The sequence below is a fragment of the Ceratosolen solmsi genome, unplaced genomic scaffold (genome assembly GCF_000503995.2).
Source record: "Ceratosolen solmsi marchali unplaced genomic scaffold, CerSol_1.0 scaffold31, whole genome shotgun sequence".
Classification (NCBI taxonomy): Eukaryota; Metazoa; Arthropoda; class Insecta; order Hymenoptera; family Agaonidae; genus Ceratosolen; species Ceratosolen solmsi.
In genome coordinates this window covers 156,814-172,591 of record NW_011948432.1, presented here as the reverse complement: position 1 = coordinate 172,591, position 15,778 = coordinate 156,814, and the positions used below count along the sequence as shown (strand labels likewise).

Genomic DNA, 15,778 nt, shown 5'->3' with positions numbered 1-15,778 from the left:
AGAGAGAGAGAGAGAGAGAGAGAGAGAGAGAGAGAAATGGATAAATAAACTGAAAGAGAAGAAATCAACGGTTAATTAATAAATAAAAATATTATAAACAAATATATCTAAATAAATATACAAATAATATATAGTCAAATATTATATCAAAAAGACAGATAATATTCAAAATGAAAAAAGGATTCATAATTAGAAGGTCAACGTATATTTTAACAAGAAAAGAACGTTCATGCGTGCATGAATTGCTGTCTTCTCCCCCCTAAACACCCGCTCTATCTTATCCTCTCGCGTTTTTATCTCTCTTTCTCTCTCTTTAGCATTATGAAGCGATATTTAACGAGGAATTACCGAGAAGAGTAAGCTGAGCTTTTCCCGCATTATCTCGTGAAAGCGCGGCCTGCGCTGACTCAGTTTCGTCAGTAATCCGGTAGTATTCTCAAGCGAAACGGAACTTGAAACTATCCCACTGGCTTTCATTCTACTCTTTTTTTTATTCTTATTCTGAGTTCTTTTTCTTTACCCTACTTCACTTGCGTACCTTCTTCATTTTGGATTTCATTATTTCAAATAATGTTTTGACTCAATATGCGTGTTCCTATATTAAACTATTTTGTCATTGCTTTCTTGGATACATATTATATATCCATATCTTTATGAACTATTACAACACAAATATTCTTATATTTTAATTAAGTGATTGAAAAATGGAATTAGTATTTTAATATTTAATTATTTAAAATGGTGAATATAGAAATGTTCAAAATTGTTATTCTTTTTTGACTTCATACTAGAATATAGCGTTTGTACAGTTATATATTATATAGTAATTGTAATATAATATAAGTAATGCTACTAATATTAATTCTCCATCAAATTTTTACTCAAAAATACTTAAAAAATAATATTTTATTTATTCTTACACTTGTGTATTATATTATATATTATATATATAATATAATATATAATATATTATATATTATATATTTAGAATTAATTTTCGTGTTATTCCATTATAGATTTAATATCTGTCACATGCTTATCTTCATATATCTCGGCACAGAAAAAATGTAAATCATTCAAAATAAATTTGTATATCAATTTCTAAGCTTGAAAACGCAAACTATGTATATATATTGTTAATTTTTGAAGAAGCCTGTCGCATTAATGCAGTTCATAAATTCCATTGGACTACTATTTTGCTTTTAAATGTTAGAACGTTTCTACGAGTTCCAATTGTGAAACCTGAATGTACGCAAATAGTTACAATAATGCATTTAGAACAACATTGTATTTATGTACATATTTATTTATGCTGCATACGTACACACAAACATATCTACACTCACATACGCGCGCATATATATTACAAGACTGATGCGTGTGTGTTTGCATAGACAAATCCTGTTATTAGTAGTACTATATACAGTTTTTAGATGAAGAGGCACTTTGTGAAAATACGCTTTTGTGACATATTCAAAGAGACCAATGATTTTTTCATTATAATTAACTACGCATAGAAGAAAGATGGTAAAATTATTTATTTCCAATAATATGTATCTTTCTCTTCACTTGAAACAAAGTAAACTAATATTTCATGAAATTTTTAATGATGGCCGCGCTATTGCTTTTAGTAATAATATTAGTTATACATAATAAACTGAAAAAATTGATATGCAAATCACAAAATAAATCTCAAAAGTAAAAATATACATCTACCTATTAGATTTTAATAAAAAATTCGAATGTACTGTCTGACAAGGTCTGATCGAACGATTTTACTTTACAAGATTGCATTACGGGTCTTATTTAGTTCATACTTTAAAAAGATTTCATCAAAATGGATGTTCGCACATTTATCATTATTAATAAAAAAAATGAATATACAACACGTCAATTATTAGAATATTGATTTATTGATATTAATTTTTATTAAAATAAATTTTACACGAAATTGATATTTATCTAATACAAAAATTCGACATTAATTACAATAAATAAAGAATATCAATTTTTTGTAATACTAACATTAATCTTATTTTTTGACAATTATGTAATACAAGGTAAATTTCATATAAATGAAGGAATTTTTAATATAATAATAATGCCTTTCGTTCTAGTGCAGTATAATATTTCTTTTAAATAATTATTGTATTAGGTTTATACGATATAACCACAAATTATGTATGAATTAAATAAGAAAAAAAATTATTAATTTAGTATAATTCAGATCTTGCAATTAAATTCGAAGCTTCAATTCGAATAAACATTTGAATTATACAGAAAATTTAACAACCCTGCCTACGAATGTTTTGTATTTGCATTTTGATATTAGTTTTTATAAGAATAACGAAAATTTAACTACTTTATTGGAAACTGAGAAGAACATTTTTAAGATGCGAAATATTTCAGTTATTATTATTTAGAACGAAAAAATTAAATTATACATTATGAAACTTAATAATTTTAAAATAAATAAATTTAGATTTCAATAATTAAATCAAATAACCTTGGATATTGAGGTATTATTATTTTAATTTAACATTGTGTGATATCTATTTTTCGTTAATATATTATTCAGGAAATTAAATGATATTTTAGAGTATTAGCCTTCTTTTAAATTATATTGTAATATAACTATTTTTATTCTTAAATATTCAAAATGTACTGCCACATGTATATGAATCCTTATTAGCCATCGTCAAATTTTTTTTTTGGTACGAAAGAAAGTAAAATAAAGAAATTTCCTAAAATATATATATATATATTTAAAATTCTAATCGAATAAAATATTATTATAATCATCCTATTTGATTTATTATTCGATATCTTATATTTATAATTTCGCATCTGATAGTAATTTTTCCTACATATAGAATTTAATGAAAATTCACTTTAACATTAGATTGCTTTCTTTTAATTATCATTATAATGTACTTTCAAAATTCTTTAGATTATTGTTTAAAATGATATTTTGAGGATGAAATTGTCCACTATCAGTACTATAAATTTATAAAAACGTGAAAATTAATGCCCTTCATTTAAACTATCCATGACTCATTTTTTACCTTTATTTTTTGTTGCGCGTGTTACAACTTCGGTCGTTTAAGCTTTTGAATTGAAAAGCCTTTTTTTAGAAATCCATTAATAGGCATTTGAGGGTACCTATTCCAAAACTTAAAAGACGAGCGTCTTGCACACTCTAAAGTACAGAAAATTTTCGTTATTTTTTCTTATTGTCAATGAGGATATCTATCGTTCAATGTTCAAATTCAATAAAAAGAGATGTTAGAAATAAAAGCCAAGACGAAATTAAGAGAAGAGAGAGAAAGAGTAAGAATGAGTGGTGGTGTTGGACGACAGAGTAGGTGCCGCGGCGGGGGGGGGGGATGAAACAGAGGACGCTGAATTCGCAGTTTTCTTCTTGAGTTTGCAGTGTGAAAATAACGCCTTCCGTCCAACAATCCATAATGGCCGAATAGAAGAACTTCCGACATGAAAGTGAATATATACTCCCTTATGAAAATTCGAACGAAGGGTCGCTTACACGCTTCTGAAATTTATTAAGATTCCCGTATACTATAGCCATCATCATAATACAGTTCAACAACTTTTTCATTACTTGCACTTTTATCCAATTTTACAGAATATGAGCTGAACAACATTAAGTAAAACTAATGCAGTTATTTATAAAATTTTTATAACTTTTAATTTTGTTACTTTCAATTATTATATAGTATTTAATATATGCTACCGCTTATTACATTAATATTGATGAAATAAAAAATTATTTTAATCATTAATTAATAATTTAGTTGTTCATTAATGAAAGAGATAAATTGAAAGTTTTAGTTTAAATGTTCAAAATTTATGCCTAAAAGTTAGGCATAAAGCGCTTAGAGTCTTGCGGTGCCTACAGAATCCTATCAGAACGATGTATATCCGATGGGTAAATCCGCTAGTTACACTAAGAAGCGCTGATTCAAGTGCATTTAGTTTTTCTTGACCTAAAGAAGGGTGGATTGAAGATAAAATGTAGATTGTTCTTGTTTCATCCTGATAAGAAATTACTACAATGGCGAAAAAAGCAATGTCATTGAAATAGAGTATTGATAACACACAGGCTTATTTACTATTAACCGCTAGGTAATACAGTAAAAATGGTAATATAAATAGCTTATGCAAAAAGAGAATAGAAAGGGAACTGCTTTTTAAAATTCTTCAAGCTTCTTTTTTATTTTTTCGGTGCAAGAATTTTGTGATTACTTTGTTGGTGATCTCGACAATCCTTACATATTTAGATTAAAAAGGTTTCTTTCTACCCACTCAATATCAGAAAGCCATACCGCTCTGATCAAATCCTAAGCTGCCAGATCACATTTATCTCTTCATCGTTATTCCTTTTATTTCTATGTTAGTGTAGATGGACTAGATTACAAGACTTTACATATAGAGATACATATATAGTTCAAGGACGTGTGAGAATAATATAATGCAAAACTATATATTAATTTCATAAAAATTTCTCATATTATGTAAATACAACTATTAAAAATATATTATGTTTTTGATGATGGCATTATAGCAAAAATTTCTTGTAATAGAAGTAAAAAATGAGCAAATATTTCAGCAGCGCATGGTAATTAATATTATGGAAAAAAAATTTTTACCATAGCAATGCATTTTATTAAAAAAATTTCAAGTACTATATATTATTCAATGCACATTAAAATTGAAATGTTATTTTAGATTAATCAAATTCGTTGCAAACAATAGTTTAAACGTTATTTACTTAAGAATCCATTAGGAATATGTAAAGAAATTATTTAAAGATAAATCATTAAATATATATAAAATTTGATAAATATATAAATTAATTATTATAAATTATAATAATTAATATCAAATATTAAAAAACTGTAAATTATCACAAAAGAAAAACGCTTTTGCTTATAAATTGTAAATTGAAACTATATAATCGAATGAATAACATAATATTTTAATTCATCCAGTGATTCTGAAAAATATTAAAAATTTTTACCCGATTATTTTGATTTTTGTATTCTATGCTTCGAGTACATTGATAATCATTTATTTTTTCTTATTTCTTATTATTTCCGAACAAATATTTTTAAATTCTAAATGCATAACAACCTTTTACAACCACTGTTTCTTAATCATTGCATAGAAATTTTTTTAAATTTTCCATTAATAGAAATATAAGAATTTATAAATAAATATATATGTATATATATATATATATATGTAATTACTAATTAGTCTCTGAATAAAATCAGGTTATAATTATGAAATACTGAACACTTAATTTTTATTTTCTATATCAATAAATTAATACAACACTATTTAAATTAATTAAATTAATATTAAAATATCTATAGATTAATCTATAAAAATAATTTCGGCAAGCTAAAAATTATAATATCGAATATATATAATATAAACTAACTGGAAGGAGTTTTATAATTTTATTTTCCTTTGTAATATTTCTTGATTGATATTAAAAATATTTTAATACTTAAAGTGTATAGTATAAAAATAATAATATGGAGAATCACTGCGTTAATTATATAATTTTTTTTTCATTACGTATATTCTTTACAAATATAATATATACAGTAGTGCGCGTTATTAATGCAACGTAGGTTAAATAAACAATATGGTTATGAATATCTTAATAAGTATAAAACGCGCTATTTACTTATCTACGATTACTCTCAACGATAATATAATATCTATAGGATTATTATGGTTTAGTGAAATGTCTTTGTAAGTAACTATTATTATTAATCGTCTGTATTATTAAAGAGTATCATTAAATTCTTTATGAATTCTTGGCATAAAAAGAGTAACTGCGACTGCTCAATATTTAAAGGTAATATAGAAATCATATTCTAAAATAAATATTAACTGAAATCTTTTTATCCATGAGAAACAAGCAAATAATTGGTACGTCCATGTGTAAAGTATAATTCTCCATACTACGGAACGCAAGAGCGAGTGAGTTAAGGAAACCCTCGACAGAACTAGGAGTGCGTGTTTAACAGGCCACGGTAGTAACTAGTTTAATTTTGCATCAGTGCCGGAACATCTCCCTAGTCTCTCCACTTCCTCTCATCACCCCATTCTTGTTAAGAGCGGTAACGAGAGAATAGCTGCAACACTGCGTGCACTCTAACCATCTCCCTCCTACTTTTGTCGAATTACCTTCACTTGCAGAGAGTACTATAAATTACATAAATGAAGTAAGTCCTATTTATGGCATCCTATTCTTCTCCGAACGGACGTCTTGAAGTAAATTCAAATATATATAAATTCCTTTAATCGCTATCTAAGGCTTCTTATATTAGGTAAGAACAATCCAGTGACATTCTCATGTTCACTGTCAAAACAAACAAAATTGAAATAAAAATTTTTTAATTTTTACCTCTCCAATATTATTTTCTATTATATATTAATTCCAAAATAATATATATTAAAACCGATAAGTCGATATAGGACTGATATTTATTATATATTATATTCGTGAACCTTATCTAATCTTGCATTAATCTTTTGAATTTTTTAAAATATACCTAATTTATAATTTACAGTGTTAAATATAGCATAGAGTTGATGGTGTACGAAAATGAAGGAAGCGTCATTTAATTAAAACTTTGAATAATAAATTGTCTAATTATCATAGCTACAACATTCAGATATATATTGTATATATTTTCATATGATAAATTCATGCAAGAAAAAGAAAAATTAAAAAAATTGAATTTTCATGAATTAAAAATGTAAAAGTATTTTTCATTTATATGGTTCATCATTATTATATATTCGTTGTTTAGAATAGTTAAAATTAATTAATTAATTGATGAAACATTTAAAATCATGATATAAAATAATTTAAAAATAATTAATTGTAATAAAATTTAAAAGATTTTTTATTAAAATGAAAAGTAATTTTTAATAAAGCACTATAGCAATTTTATTCTTATAGATCACTATAAACTCGAAATTATATTAGGAAATATGCAGTAAATAGTCAATATTTCAATAATACATTTTTATAAATATTAAATTTATTCCATATCTCTCTCTCTCTCTCTCTCTCTCTCTCTCTCTCTCTCTCTCACACACACACACACACACACACATTATGAAATTATTCGACCATTTTTTATTACATTTCATTACAATAAATAAAATATTTAGATGGGAGAAATGGTACTTGGTTCAAATGATCCTACAAATTTATGATTCATGATTCACAGATGCTGATTTTACTTATACAACTTGAAAATCGTCGGGAAAAGTTTAAAGCATCCTCATTTAATGAATTATTTATGATTTTCTTACGTTAGCAGATCTTTTTTCCACAAGTACTCGGTTGTTCGTTAATTCAAATTATCAATCGTATTGGCTGAATGTGAATTTCACTATAATACAGAAGTACACGGAAAGTAGCCACAAATCTGCAATATTTAAATTCTGTTGTATTCATTCGTACCAAATGTGAACGCAAAAAAGCTTCCATTACTCATGAGACATTATGACAGTTATATGAGCGACCAGTAGAACAGTTTCTCCGGTCGCTGCACTTAATTACGTCGCAAGTCGACGCCATACGTCCTACAACCTCGAGCGCCATTTCAGCGGCGCTGGTACTAACTCTCGCTGTTATCTTAGGCCTCATCGTGACCGTGGATTCATAACTCTAGGGAGTTAGATAACTATATAGGCGGAAGCAAAGAAGACAGAGAACGAGAGAGAAGGAAAGCAGTAAATTACGACCGAGGCTCAGAAGCCATGGCGAATGAGATTAAAATCATCCCGAAAAAGTAATGAAAAGTTTTTAATAACCCTTGATTCTTGATTAACTTGGGACCAAGTGCCTCTTGTACCTCTCGGAAGATGCTTTTATAAAATGGCGTAGACCTCGAAAAAGTCTGGTGCATTTTTGCCTAATACACTTTTCAAGATTTTATAATTGCATTATAATAATTATTATACACGTGCAGATGATTCATTTGAGTAGAAATAAATGATTTTCTATTGTTCAAACTACGTAAATGATAAGTTTTCCTATTCGCTGCTAAGTACATTTACTTATTTATTAATTGTACTTTATAAATTAATTTTTATAAATTGAAAACCTTTAACATTTTTCGATGCCTTGTATAATCTTTTACAAAAGGGATATTATTTTATGTAGATGTAGCATTGAATAGTCGCAAATTAAATAAAATAATCCTGTTTATTAAAAAGTAAAGAAGTGTCTGAACATAGATTTATTAATGAATTCGATTTTGTTCTTGCAATATCAATTATGTAATATCTATATTCAATTATTAAAAAAAAAAAAAGTTAAAATGTACACCTATCATATGCAATATAAATAATACCTAATATTTAGATAGGTTTTCTAGTACATCGTTATTCATATTCTCCTTAACGTTAATGACCTAACTTCCCGGCAGACCAGTTCTCAAACATCGCTTCTTCTTTGTTTCAGGTTTCGGCTTCGTCACGTTTCAAAGTGAAGATGTCGTTGACAAAGTGTGCGAAATCCATTTTCATGAGATCAACAACAAAATGGTGAGTGCACACGCATTTGTTAAAATACGATGACATTTGTTCTTGCCGTGAGTAAAACATGACAGACCGAATTAATTTCTAGCATAATTGAACTCTGCCATAATAGTGCGAACATTCGATCCTGTACAGTTATTTACATTTACCATATACGACGTACATTTAACGCTTATGCGTGCTCGGGTCAGAATAACGTAAGATAATCAACGCTGAGTACTAATACCTAGAGCTACTCCTATCGAATTTTATTTATATTTGTAAATTGAATGATAAAATTATTGGAAGACCGTATTTACATTTTAAATATAGGATTCTCGTGTTCTACACCTCATATTATAATTCAATGGATAGGTTTTACCAAAATAATGATTAAATTTCTCTAAATTTTTCTTTTAAGCAACTATCTTATTTCCACTATTTGTTAAATATTATCCGTAATATGGCTTATTTGAAGACAGTTAATGAAAAAAAATATTTAATTTCTAATTCACGAATGATATTAAAAAAACGAGTGTCTTAAACTATTGTAATTACTAATAATCATTGGAATATAGTGTCAAACATCGAATTTATTATAATTATCAGATAATATAATACAATAAGTTAGGCACATCTAATTTAAATTAACGAGCTTATCAAGTAATGCATTAATCAGGAAAATTATTGTCCTAATATATTCGTAGCTTCAAAATCCATGCATGTATTTATCAATGCAGATGTATGTATTCATCAATTTTGTTTATATAATATGTTTACATTAATAATGGATGTCTGAGAATATAATAAAAAATCTAATATATCTAATAATGTCACTATTATTTTCCTTATTAAATCTATAATCAAATTTTACTTGGCAATTAATTTGTCTAAATAATATATATATATATATATATATATATACAATACATTTTCCTTACAATATATTTAAGGGCCTTATGATATTTAGTAAACCCTTAGTTTTCGTATTAATTAGTCAAATATTAAAAAGAAAAAAAAGCATTATAGTCAAAATTCAAAAATGGATTCGAAATTAATTCAATAAATAATTTTATCCTATTTATCACCTAGTATTTTTTTGAGCTTTCAGTGTAAATTTGAGTAGTTGAAAATATAAAATTTCGTATAATTTTTAAGATTACTTTGAAAGTAGTAACGCACTTTTTGAAATTACAAAGATAACTTTAAAAATAAATCATAATAAACCGTTCTTTAATATAAATCAAATAAATTATATTCGTATACATATAAATAGATGTTGCTATTTAATTAAACAAGAATATTATTAGAAGCTATGAGAATTTAACACTAAATATAAGTTCTTTTAAAGTCACATTATAGGCTCAACCTTCTGTTTAATGCCCTGCATGGTAACTTTATCATTAATTAAAGTCGCGAAAAAATTGTCGAATCTGCCCCTTTAAAAATAGCGAATCAATCATAACTTAAAAAAAAAAAACGCGGGTTCTATTTAATTCTGTTTCAGGTTGAGTGCAAGAAAGCCCAGCCGAAGGAAGTGATGCTACCAGCTAACCTTGCAAAGACGCGGGCAGCCGGTCGAGGTGCTTACGGTGAGTTGGTGATGGTCGCTCAGCCCCCCACAGCCAGCGCCACCGCGACCTACCGCTATGCGCCGTACCCCCTGCCCCCGACGGCGGCGGTGGCGGCCGCGGCCCACGCGGCCCACGCTGCCGCCGCTGCCTCCGCCTCCCACCACCACCACCACCACCACCACCAACAACAACACCACCATCCTGGGGCCGCGGCCGCCGCTGCCGCCGCCACCGCCGCTCACGCCCTCCTCGCCCCGAGTCTTGTGAGCGGCACCCAGCCGCCCCCGGCCACCTCGGCCTCCGCCGCCGCGGCCGCCGCTGCCGCCGCCGCGAGCTACCAATACGCCGCGGCCGCCGCAGCCGCCGCAGCCGCCAATGGGCCCACAGCCGCCGCCGCCGCCCAAGCAGTCTACGACGTGAAACGGGCCCTGGCGGCGGCCGCGGCGGCTGCGAACTACAGGACTCACCCGGGGGCCGCGGCCGTTGCCGCCGCCTCCAGGGCTGCGAGCCTCAGCTACTCAATGAGCGACCTCCTTGGGGTCCAGGGCCTCGATATGGGCACTGTCTATCACCCCTTAGCCCCCACTATTGGGCTATGACCAACGACGATAATCACGCCCCTCTCGAGGCCCCAGTGATCCCTCTCTGATAACACAGTATCGGTTAATTGCACGACACGTTGCCGCTGGGCCTGTCAATTATTTGTCATTTATATTCTCTATTATTCTTATTGTTACATTGAGCCTTCGTTCACGTACTGTGTAGAAGATTATCTTTACTAATGTATTTTCTATCATTTAAATACAGTGATTACATGACATGGAACTATAGTAGAAACCGCTAAGGTTTAGATTTTTATGACAACACGTGGTCATTTCTTTTCCAACTCTTTTCGAAGAAATGCGATAATGTTTAAAAAATAGGTTCTTACAAAATTATTAATGCAAATAATTTAATCAATATTAAATAATAATTAACTATTGTTTTAGAAAATGTATGTAGATAGTAGTATAAATATGTTCATTTTTATTGAATGGCTACTATAATATAACTTCATAAAATATTTTTGTGTCAAATTGTTCAAGAATGAAATAAGAAATTGATAACTTCAGGTAATTGACTTTATTTGTTAAATATAAGTGTTGAATAATTAAAGAGTAATCTATACCGTCAATCTTATTGCAAAGCTTTCCGTTCTATAAATTTCCGGTCTAATAGAAAAAAGATAGTATCTTTTAATGTTTCTTTTCTATAAATCCAGCTAGCCAATTCAATATTTTTTAATTTGGAAAAAGTATTACATAAATTTAATACCAATTAGTAATTTGATTGCTTTATTAATTAAATTAACATATTTTCTCTATTCGATTAAGATTAAGGTAATGTTTGCAGAGAATATAATTAACAGTTTAAGACGATTTAAACAAAAATCTTGTAAAATAGAGAAATATTTAAAAGTCTTAATTTTTTTATCTAATTAGCTACTTTAATGTTACAAGTTATTATACTATATAAAAGTAATTAAAAATATATTGTATTAATACGTAAAGAAAATCAAATAGAATGAAAACTTCCAAAAATTAGTTAGAAGAAATTATAAAGTGATAATTAAATATATTATTTTAAGTTTTTTATGAAGTTACTATTTTTATTTTATGAACGTGATAATGTATTAATATTGGGAATTAACATTTAAGTGTCTGAAAATAAGACAGAATGTCTTAAATATTATACCAAAGTTACGAAACTCAATAACTTATAAAATTATTAATATCACTTAAACTGACGTACTTGGCTTAGTAGACAGTTACTCACTAATTAAAATTTTACTTGAATCATTCATTATAAATATTTTATACTAAAATATTATACTTTAAAAAAAAAACCTTAACATTAATAACAATAGGAATATGAACATATTTAATTTTAAAAAGATGTCTGATTAAATGAAACATATTTTATATATAATTTAAAATTTTGATTGGATAAACTTATGGCATTTAGTAAAATAATTAGATATTAGATAGAGATTCAAAGAAACGGTTTCTTATGAAAAATGTGCCAATAACTTCAATATTAAAGAATAAACAGTTAAATTTATCAAAAAGAATATTAGATTAACCTAGAAAATTCTATAATAAATAAAATCTTTACGATAACGATTGTTACATCATCTACGACTGACATATCTAAAAGTGCAATCATAATGTAATTAGATGCTTACATTAAAAACGGGAATTTAAGAAAATTTTAAATCATGCTTTAAATAAAGACTGCTCGACGTATCCGATTCAGAAACTGTGATTTTAGTGACAGAAATTTATAAAAATAAAATGGATCATTGTAATAAAATATTTGATAGATTCGTAACATTAGATAGATGTTAGTTTAATATAGTAGTTACCGATGGGGCCTCATTTTGATAGTTAATTGAAAAAATTAGATGGCAAATATATCGCGATATGATGGAAACAAAATCAAAGACTGGTAGGAGATTTTTAGTATTTAGATTTGTGAATACAAAAGTAATAAAGTGTTCAATAAAGTAAAAGCTCGACGTCGAAGTTCGAAAATAAAATAAACAGAAAATGCAGTCCATAAATATTTAGTATTATTGTTTATCTATAATTATTTGCTAAAGTTTAAAATTTAAACAGATGAATTAAATTATTTATATACGAACTGAAGGTTATTGGAATATTTGCTAATATCCAGAGATGATAATGTAAAATCAAAACTATGGTACAAATATAATCGATATTAAATTCCAAATGAACATTACTTTCATAAAATATTACCAACAATATCAAATGAAAACTGTATCAACTTTTTGATAATTATATTGATCTAACCCTTAATAAATATTTGGATTTTGTATTTACGTAAAGTCGATGTCTAGCATATGCTTACGTTACATATATTTTCATAAAAGTTTCTTTAAAATCCACATACGAGAGTTTAGACATAAAATGTAAAAGTACAACATAGAGGAATCAACAAAAATTGAAATATACCGAATATATTGAATATATGATAAATTTATTAATTCTGAGCTAATAGCTTATTTCACATAAACAGACAGATATTATAAGAGACAAATATTTTTAATGAACCCCTAGCACAAAACTTATGCATTAATTCTATTTTGTTCTTCATTTCTTCCATTGTACCTTCTTAATCGGTATCAAGATATCGATATGCATACATATACAATATTGATTGGGATTATCGGTGAAAAGCGTGGTTGAAATGATTATTTTATTTATTTAATGAAAATCTTGTTTTCCTTTTCAAAAAATATAAATATCTATGACAAATAGTTATTAAATTTTTTTAGATATCATATGATTAATCGAATAATTACCCAATTGCACAAATATTGTGTCAAAGTCGCACAAAATTTACGTATGCGCAAAACGATCTAATACAAGAAGCAAATATCCATTATGCAGAATTATAAATAATGGGAAAAATAATATTAGAAAGGATCGTTGTTATAAAATAACAAGAAGGAAAGCAACGAGCTCAAATTTTTTTCACACGCACACAAGATAAAAATTGTGCTTAAATGTTAAAACAATAATGAGGCGAGCGGCAACAATGGCGGGTGGCGGCGAGGAGTAGTGCGAAATTAGACCAACTCGCCATGTCTATTGACATATTTTTCGCTAATATTCTATGGATATAACTTCATGAAATTTCATAATGCCAACAAATAAATATATACAAATAAATATAACAAATAAATATATCGACAATGCATTAATGACGAGCAGTATTAAAATATATATTGGTATAAGTATACAAGTAAGGCCATCAAAATCAATGGATGTGTTACATCTATATACACACATATGTACATGTATATAGACAGATTTCCAGTTAAAAAGATTTTAACTTCGTATAATTATTTATATAATATATACATATATAGTACTTATAAACGAAAATAATGAATTCCTTCTAGATAACGGCAATATACTCTTTTACAACTGTCTAATAAAATAATATAGTATTTGATATTACACGTTAAAGCGCTATATTTTATAAAATATTATTATTACGTATTCTTAATACTTTTTGTTATATTAATTCTTATATATCGAAACATTCAGCTTAGGTATTTTTATTTACACATTTACATGTACACATTTATTACAGTAGAATAATACAAAAACTAACGAAAACTTATTTCAAGTATGATAGTTCTAAAATATCTTTATTTAACTAATTCAGAATTATGAATGTTTGCTAAGATATAATAAATAATAGGTGAATTTATTATTAAATTTGTTATTCGTATGAAAAGAACAAAAATTATTTAACAATAAATTGTAATAACGCAATTTCAAATTTTGTAAAATTTATTATTTTTAAGAATTATTTAATAATTTCTGTCTTTATTAAATAGATTTGTGTTAGTAGAAAATGATTCTATCGATTTGTCACCATAAAGCTTATTTGGCATATTTTCGTATAGATGGATAGTCATATTAACTTTATCTTTTGAAACTGTTCAGCAGAAATTACTTTATATGTAGCTTTTAACTAAAGTTAAATAACACTTAGTATAGAAATAATAGATATAAAAATTGTATTTAATTAATAATTCGATAGTCTTTTTCTACTAAACATGTAGTTTTTTAAATTATGTAATTAGCACTTATTTTCAGTAAAATCTGCTATTAAATAATGAACTATTACTCCAAATATACAACGAGTACATGAATAAAATAGTTTTAATTAAGTATAACAACAATTTTAGGCGATCTAGGATCCAATTAGTTAGAGAAAAATAATTTATTTACGTAAGAAGTAATACGTTCCTAAATATTATTGAAATTCTAGAAAGTAAACCATAGACTTTGAAAAAAATAATTTAATATAAAAACCGTTAGCTTTAGAAATAAGTTTTTGGTATTTCTCAATTGGAAGAAGCGCCCATATTAACCATGAAGAATAGCAGAATAATGACCCAAGCAACACGTCACAGAATTAGCAAAAGTGAGTGTATTCAACAATTGCACCTCTTGCAAGATCAATCAATCTTCTCTTTTCTTCGTAAGCATCGAACAAAAAGAAAGTAAATACTGTTGTTAAACGTAAGAAAACTGCTTCTCGCTCGGCTTCATCAACTTCTAGGATCTATTATTTCCTCTCCGGTATTTTCTTGATCAACTCAGTTGTCGACTAAGTGATTTTGAAAAGTGCTTGTTTGTGAAGTAAATAATGCTCGAGAAGTCGTAAGGACAGTAAATCGGTAAACTTTATGAACTAAGCCTTACTAAAATCTTCTTGAGAATCTTGATTTCTTTAATTAAATAATGAACTTAAAATAAAAATAATTGGGCGAGATTTCTAATTTTTAATAATAGTCAGTTTTACCTTCATTTTCTCCTCAATGCATTTGTCTGAATAAATCCAGCATTAGTCCAAAAAAATTGGTATTACTTTCTTTTATACGTGCGATGGTTGTTATGTAAGGACTCTTCCAAAGAGAATGTACAAATAAAAGGCTACTTTCTATCTATATATATATATATATATATATATATATATATATATATATATATAGATAGATAGATATATACATATATACACACACATATATATATATGTATATATTACAC

General features: G+C 27.8%; 1 protein-coding gene across 1 annotated transcript in view; it reads left to right on the top strand.

The window, feature by feature from the left end:
* Rbp6 (RNA-binding protein 6) overlaps positions 1-15,778 on the top strand; it is a 177,370-nt gene that overhangs the window by 127,893 nt on the left and 33,699 nt on the right. The window contains exons 4-5 of the mRNA XM_011502163.1: positions 8,519-8,601; positions 10,082-10,166. Of these exons, the coding sequence (XP_011500465.1) occupies positions 8,519-8,601; positions 10,082-10,166 (168 nt within the window). The remainder of the gene's footprint in view (positions 1-8,518; positions 8,602-10,081; positions 10,167-15,778) is intronic.